The sequence below is a fragment of the Arachis ipaensis genome, chromosome B09 (assembly GCF_000816755.2).
Source record: "Arachis ipaensis cultivar K30076 chromosome B09, Araip1.1, whole genome shotgun sequence".
In the NCBI taxonomy this organism is placed as follows: Eukaryota; Viridiplantae; Streptophyta; class Magnoliopsida; order Fabales; family Fabaceae; genus Arachis; species Arachis ipaensis.
Window position 1 is genome coordinate 31,401,169 of NC_029793.2, and position 8,786 is coordinate 31,409,954.

At 36.1% G+C, this 8,786-nt stretch overlaps 1 protein-coding gene across 1 annotated transcript; it reads left to right on the top strand.

Annotated features, from left to right (window-relative positions):
- LOC107615344 lies at window positions 5,818-6,804 on the top strand. The gene has a single exon (XM_016317416.1). The coding sequence runs from the start codon at window positions 5,818-5,820 to the stop codon at window positions 6,802-6,804; it is 987 nt and encodes a 328-aa protein (XP_016172902.1).

Consider the following 8,786-nt stretch of genomic DNA (forward strand, 5'->3'; position numbering starts at 1 on the left):
TACTTTAGTAAAAATTTTATTCTTCGATTGTACGAAGACTCTATGTGTATCCACACCGAGACCAATCTTTGCTGTCAACTCCTTGACCAATGGACATCTGATTTAAATTGAGAAACCTCTTGCAACTCTTTGTACACCATAAAATTCTTCTCCAAGAATCAGGCTCACGTGCGTTTATGTGTGTAGAGGTAAAGGAATAAAATCCTTATGTTTTATTCTCATCTCCGTCACCTTCCTTTACTTTTGGCATACATATATATAGTATGAGATTTGTTACTGATTTTAAATTTGAATCTCAATTCAAATTTAAATCATATCTTAAAATTCTAAATCTGAATCCTTCAAATTTATGAATCATATCATAACTCAATTTGAAACAGAATCAGTTAGGATCTCATCCAAATTTAGAATTCAAATTTAGAAATAGAATAACTAATTATTCTCAAATCTCATTTAATATTCTCAATTATCATACTATTATTATATTCGTGGTGCTAGCAAAAAAATATAATAATATTCCATCTGAATTAATATAATTATTTATTTGATCAAATCAAAATAATAATTAAATAATTCTACAGCAAAGATTAGAACACTCGTTAGTGTGTGACTCCATAGGTTCAATACTAAGCAGGTAGTAAATTTCCTTATTGACTAATCATTAATTCTACAAGTATTTAAATCATACCCAATATCCATTCAACTAGCACCCTAGGGTATTAGGTATCTGGAATCAAAGTATAATAAATACATTGTTAATTACTATGACAGTCACAGGTCAAAGGAAACTCTATTACTATGTTCATCTTGAGAATATCCTATTGACAAATATACGATAATTATAACCATTAGGAATTCTCAGAGTGAGTCAGTTCAATGATCATATCTCTATATGTACCATCTATATATATAATTTAATAAATGAGATCTATTAATCTTCATCCAATGAAGACCATTATATATATATTGATCTTTCCGGATTATTAATGTCCTTTTTAATAATCCTATGACCAAGAACAATTTAGATTAAATTATAAAAGATTTATCTTTCAATATTATGATCATTATCACAATGATAAATCTCTAAATTTAATCAAGAACCTTATTATATTAACATTTTAATATAATAACAATAATAAATTATTTAACATATAATTGATTGAATTGTGGTCATACTCCTTATTCCCAACATTCCCATCCAATCTGAATTCCAATCCTTTAACACGACACCCCATATCTCCCGTGATAAACCACATGAAAAAAAAAAGATGATAAACTGATTCAATAAGACAGTCACACAGAACACAATTTGTCATAGAGTAATAAATGATACCACATCTACTTTCTTTATTTCTAGTGTTTCATTTCTCAAGTGTTACCAATCAAGTCAATAATTTTACTCGTGGAGGAACCATACCTTTCTGTAAAATTTTCGCATATGTCTCCATCTCTTTTTTTTTTGTTTTTTTTTTCTTGTAATGCCAAAAGTTATCCCAAACAATGCATCATCCGTTTTGACAATAGTCTGGCCTAATATTATACCATTATTAACGTTGATCACTTATTTTTAAATACAAAATTATTAAACACTTAATTAACAAACTCAGCTTTGTAAATCCTATACGGTTGCAACCATTGTCCCTCTAAAAGTACGCATGTGAAGTCCAATATAGTTACATTCACTACAGCAGATGCGGAGCTTAGCAGCGGAGAAACAACAGCCCTAGCCAAAAACGCCGCTAGTTTAGAAGATCCCGGCAGAGATCCGCGGCAGTCTGGCAGGTACCGCTAAACCTCCCTGGATATCGGCCGTGTAATCCGAACCGCTTCGAATTTGGTGTATATATCTTCAACTAACCATCCTGATTTCATTTAACCTCTTGGCGCGAATGAAAGCACGAGCAGAGGTGCGAAGAGCACCCAACCTCCCTCTGGCGCAACCTACCCGCGAGTACACCCAGAAACTCCGCTAGGTGAGTTTCAATTCCTTAATTCAATTCCCCCTTTTACTTTACTGCCATTAATTGAAACCCCCCTCCCCCCAAATTTGCAGAAACCCGTCACTTCATTTTGGTAGCGCGCCAAACACGAGCGGGAGCAGAGCCGCGTACCATCTGCTCCACCCGGCGCTTCCGTGTTCGCCGTCGAATCGCGCGGCGGCCAACCGTGGTTCCATCACCGGCGACGAAGTTGAGCATCTCATCGGTAGTGCGTGAAACCCCGACACCGTCCTCCACCGTGCGCGAATCCTAGCTATCGCTGCCTCCCCCTTTCAGCGGTTTGTTCTTCCACATTGAGCTTTTCTTCTGGTTTACATTATTGGTTCAGAGTTCTGAACATGTATTTGTCTATATCTTCTATAAATTGTGGCTAATTGAAGCAGTTTCGAGTTAGGGATTTCATTCAGTGCGATTAATTAGCAGATTGCAAGTTTATCTTCAAAAAGATAACAAATATTAGAGTATAATACCTCTGTTCATTGGTTTGATTTAATTATACGGATTCTTTGATGCTCATTTGATTGTTCATTGTTGCTTTATTCCTCCCCTTTCTCTTACGATCGATCATCAAATTTATATTGCCTTCTTAAACCGGCTGCAATTAGTTGTACTTGAAGGGTAATCGTGTGAGTTGGATTGAATCAAGCAATATTTTGGATGAGAGAAAAGAAAACCCCATTAGCCTTTGAACCATCACTGAACCCCCTCCCTGTGCATGCTGCTTTTAAACTGTGAAATTAAATAAACTAATCTAGTTACAAGGTTTTGGGCTAATCCTGATATATAGATGCAAAGTGGTTGTCATCATTCCTTTTAGGTGCGTGTACAGAACTGGAAATATGTACAAACGCTACAGTTTTCATGATGATCTCCATTGTGCTCTTTGCATTCTATTCTGCATCTATGGTCTGCCTCTAAGCTTGGAAATTTGAATCCACTATGATAAATTTTATTTAGTAATATTGCATCCATTCATCTTTTGCATATGTGAGTAGTGGAATTGATCATTCTCCTAGTTAGGAAAGGGTTATGTAAGAAGGATTTGATCCTGATGTAACCATAATATTGTCTATGTGTTATAACCAATACTTACCTGCATTGACAACGTCTCACCACTGCATCTTTTGCCTATTATTAGTAATATTAAATTGGAATAAGCAATATTATGTGAGTTTTGAAAAATGTTGGATAACTGATAATATAGTATATTTGGTGACATTCTAATTTCCAAAAACTCTGACTAATGAATTAACTGTTGAGATCAAGAGGAGTTACTAAGTTATAACAAACATATAGATACATGAGTCTTTATTCCATTTTTAGTTGGACTGATTGGTACTTGTTATGTTCAACAGATTTCAACAGAATAATTAAAACATTTATTCATTTATTATATATTTCTCTGCCTGTGCCTGGACGGAAGAATGAACGAGCTAAGTTTTATCTAGCTGTGGTCTATAGAAATACTCCATGTTATGTCAGTCGTTGATTCATATACTCAGACATAGCTGCTGGTTTCACCCTACATTTTTATGCTGTCTCATTTTGTCTGCTGTTATGCCATAATACAAGCTGCAAGGCCTAGTTTCTACTATATATTATTATAAAAGGAAACAAATCAGAGAGAGATAGAGAGGGGGCAGATAAATCAGAATATATATGATAGTCTCTTTATGTTTACATGTCACTAGAAGAGAAGCAATTGTTAATCACATATTATTTCATATATGTCTCCTATGAATGGATGATTGACCATTCTTTTAGTTTATATATTAAATAAATTAAAACAGTATGTAACTATGTATACATAACGATTAATCAACGAGGATAAAATGCACTTAGAGTTTTTAAGTAATAGTAATAGTAGGAAGTGAAATTTGACTTAATAAATATCAATTAGAGATATAATTATTTATGTTCTTATTTTAATTAGTTTAATTTTTTTAAAAAAAATAATTAGAGGTTTCCTTTGTATTATTATTTATGTGAAACTTGAAATTAGTACTTAATTAGTTTCCGCAGTTAGCTAGCTTGGCTGGTTTATATACTAATTATTGATAGAGAACTTGGTTTACATAAGATAGGATTTTGGTCAATTTTCCAAGTATGAAAAACAATGGAGATATTATATATGGACTCTGCGTGTTTACTTATAAAGTTTCATTTTTTTTAGAATTCTTAGTTACTAAGTTTAGCTTTTGTGCTTTGTTAATCACATTTTTATTTCCTCTTGCTCTGTTTAAGACCTTAGCACAAAAAAAAAGTGCTCTGTTCAAGACCTTACTGAGTTTCTCTTTTTTGTTACTTCATTGACCGAGTTTGTTCCCTAAAATTGTGTTGGGATTCTAGCACTTATTATTTTTCAAATTGGTTCATGATTACTTTGATTTGTACTATTTGGTTCGCTTTAGTATTAATCTTTGTTTTGGTAATATAAAATGACTAGTAGAGATGTTTATGTAGCCTTAAAATAAGTTGATAGTGAGGAACTTTTGAGGGGTTGGTCTAAAAATAACACAGCAAGATGTATATAATATGACTAGTGGAGCTGTTTTAGGGTATACTAATCAAATTGTGTTCACTTTTATGACCAAGTGTTGTCGTTTTTCCAATGGTGTAGTTGAGGATAGTGCAGCGGTATGCTACTTTCAATGAAATATTTTACATCAACTTTGGTTGATATTAATATATGCACCATGATATAATAAAGCTGCCGATTAGACTTCTTACTATATTTTTCGTTACAGTTCTCATATCAGGAACCTTGATTTATCTCACTGACATGTATCGTTAATGTATATATAAAAATGATCATAAATGAAACATAAATAATGATGTATCACTGAAAATCTAATAAATAAGGATACCGAAAAATGAAAAAGCAACTTGGAAGATGGGAAACAAGTGCTGGAGGTGTGGGAAGAGATGCTCACCAAAACATTTTTCAATTTATTTCACTCTCGACATTAACAGATTCAAAGGCTTTGTTGTTTTTTTCTGCACTGTGATCTGTTATTTATACTTTTGTGTTTTATATCTTTACACTCTAACTTTTTTTCCTGCCCCTTTTTTTTAAGGAAGCTATTCTTTTCCATTTCATTTTTTGGCTTCGGAACCAAAAATTTTTTCTTCCAGTAATTTCTTAAAAGTGCAGAATTAGACCATGAGTAAGCAACCTTCCTAATACCATTTATATTCTATCTATTATCCCGAATACAAGTACCTTTATCTATGTTTCATTTCCGGGTTATTCTCCCGTTCTTTCTTTTGTATTACTTACTGAATTAATATCGAATATTACTCTCCCGTTATGAAGATTTAATTATTAAAAAGGATCTTTACTACTAAAATTATTAAAAAGGACTAAATCTTTTTATAATATTTAAGAAGAAGAACCAAATCTTATTATAAGGAAATAAATATATTGTTAACTATACTTTTATTTAATTTTTAAAATCTTTAATATATGTTGTTTGATTCTTAACGCTATATAGATATGTATGTAATTTTATTATTTATTTATTTATTTATTTATTTATTTATTTATTACTTTTATGATCTTTTGTCTTTTTTTTTTCGTTGGGTAAAGATCACAAAAAAAATATTATAAAAGATTTGATTCTACATGTTAAACATTATAAAAAGATTTAGTCCTTCTTAATAATTTTGGTATTAAAGGTCCTTTTTAATAATTAAATCTTCCTAACGGTTCTTCAGAATAATTTTCCCTTTAATATATCTCGTTGGACAGTTCGTCCGAAATTTTTTTTTATTTTCTATTTGTATTTCCTTATTAAAGTTTTATTCATTCGTTTATATGAACATCATAAAAATAGATATAGATAAGAGTTGGATCTCAAGGCCACGAGGTAGTGTCGAATACAAGGCCGGGTTGAACAAATTTTTGGATTTTGCATTTGCAAATGCATCATCCGATGGGATGATACATTGTCCATGTCCTTCGTGTGGATTCCGGCTATTCCAAACTAGAGAGGATGCTTACGATCACTTGCTGTTAAAACTGTTTCCTGCTAAGTATACCTTTTGGTTACATCACGGGGAGAGACGCGTAGGAGAGAGTTCTACTGAGACACAAGAAACTGACCCTGGTAGCGTCTACCGAGATCCAATGCGCGACATGGTTCGTGAGGCATTCAACTTTCCAGGTTCTGTTGTCGATGAAGATGACTCGAGCAATAAAGATTTTGAGGGGGATGCCGAAGAGTTGCCTTATTTGTACAGCGAACCTAGTCAGGCGGCCCGTCATTTTGATGAGCTGCTTGAGGATGGAGAGCAGGAATTGTATCCGGGTTGTGCGAAATTCTTGAAGTTGGCTTTCTTGGTCAGGCTATACCATATAAAGTGCATGTGTGGCATGAGCGACAAGGCATTCAGAATGATACTAGAGTTACTGTGTGAGGCCTTTGAGCATGCAAAGATTCCAGCTTCACTGCACGATGCCAAGAGGATCATACGAAAGCTCAGTTTTGCTTACAAGAAGATAGATGCATGTCCGAATGACTGCATGCTATATCAGGGCAGCGATCAAGAACTATCTAGGTGCAAGATATGTGGGACCTCGAGATGGAAGCAAAAGACTAGGAGGAATTCCATTGTCCGGATCAATGTGGTTGTTAAGAAGAAAGGGAAGCCGCAGGCGACGAAGGTTCTTCGGTACTTTCCCCTTGTTCCACGACTGCAGCGGATGTTCATGTCCAGTAAAACATCTGTTGACATGTTGTGGCACAAGAAAGGTCCTAACTCGGATGGTTTTTTGAGGCATCCACGAGACGGAGAGGCATAGAAGGCATTTGATAGAAGATATACTCACTTCAGTGGCGATCCATGCAGCGTTCGCTTAGCCTTAGCTAGCGATGGCTTTAATCCCTTCGGAAATCTCAGCTCAAGGTACTCGATCTGGCCCGTGATTCTCATCCCCTACAACCTGCCCCCATGGAGTTGTATGAGACCCAGCTCTTTCTTGTTGTCTATGATTATCCCCGGTCCCAAGATGCCTGGTAATGACATAGATGTCTACTTACAGCCGTTGATAGATGAGTTGAAGCAGCTGTGGGGTGGTGTTGATACGTACGACGCTAGCGAGAAAAAAACATTCAAGCTGCATGCTGCGTTGATGTGGACAATCAGCGATTTTCCAGGGTTGGGCAACTTATCTGGGTGGAATACGTACGGTGGGAGAGCATGTCCTACGTGCAACCTGGATGCCGAGTCTAAGCGACTCACGTTTAGTCAGAAATGGTGTTTCATGGGTTATCGGCACTTTCTGAATCAAGGCCACAGATTTCGGCAGGACCGAGTCAGATTTGATGGAAAGGTAGAGGTCAGAGGTCCGCCTGTAACATTGTCGGGTGGAGATATTTTGAGACAGTTGGATAATGTGCATGTCAAGCTTGGCAAGGTGCAAACGGAAGCCGGTAAAAGAGCGCGCAGACAACAGGCTACATTACAAGATGAGTCTCCTTGGAAAAAAAGGAGTATATTCTTTGAACTCCCATATTGGGAGTATAATTTGTTGCGTCACAATCTGGACGTGATGCACATAGAAAAAAATGTGTGCGACAACATTATCTACACGATACTGAACGATAGTGGTAAATCCAAGGACAACCTCAAAGCTTGAAAAGACCTCCAGCTGATGGGAATTAGGCATGAACTCTGGCCACGAGAAGATGGAAAGTATCCCACTGCAATATTCTCTATGTCGAATTCACAGAAGGATGTTTTTCTTAGGAACTTAAAGAATGTGGTCTTTCCAGATGGTCATTCAAGCAACATATCTCGCTGTATTGACCTACAACAGCGAAAAATATCCGGCTTGAAAAGTCACGACTCCCACATTCTCATGGAACATCTTCTCCCAATAGCTATCAGGAATGTATTGGAAGCCCCAGTGGCAGTCGTCCTGGCTGATTTGTCAACTTTCTTTAGACGACTATGCAGTAAATCTATAGACCCTGAACAACTTCCTCTCCTACAGGAACATGTGATCCTCACTCTTTGTCAAATGGAGATAATTTTTCCACCATCTTTCTTCACAGTCATGGTACACCTAACCGCGCATCTGGTCGAAGAGGTACGCCTAGGGGGCCCGGTCCATTATAGGTGGATGTATCCAATTGAAAGGTAACTATAAGACTAATTTTACATTTGAGTTATTTCATAAGCTAACAACCTAACACATATCTCGCTCGTAAAGGTACCTAGGTCGTCTTAAGCAGTACGTGCGTAATAGGGCAGCACCGGAAGGATCAATTGCAGAGGGCTACTTATCCGATGAGATTCTCACTTTTTGTTCGAGATATCTAGATAACATTGAAAGCAGGATCAATCGACCATTGCGTGTTGATGATCGACCGAGCGAAGATGCGACTAATAACGCGACAAGCATGTTCCCACTGATTGGCAAAGCGGTAGGGGCTTTCGAGAGTTTGAATCTTTCACCAACCGAGAGACTTCAAGCACATCATCACGTATTGGTCAATTGCGCAGGTGTGGAGAATTTCTTAGAGTAAGTGCAGTTATTACACTTAGAATCATATTGTACTCGAAGGCAATATTTGTTTATACCTTTAACAGTAGATCCACATGGTATGCTCAGGGATTTTAGGGCTAGTAGAAAAAGACAGCTACGAAGTATTGGCAAGAGAAACGAAGCCTACATTGACAGGGTTGTCCATAGAGAATTCACCGAGTGGTTCAAGAATGAGGTGAATCTTCTGTATGGCTCTTCCATTTATAGTTTCGTTAATATCTTGCCTCCTGCCA

Excerpts from the sequence above, each read along its gene's own strand:
- LOC107615344 (XM_016317416.1), top strand. The coding sequence starts at position 5,818 with ATGAACATCATAAAAATAGATATAGATAAGAGTTGGATCTCAAGGCCA.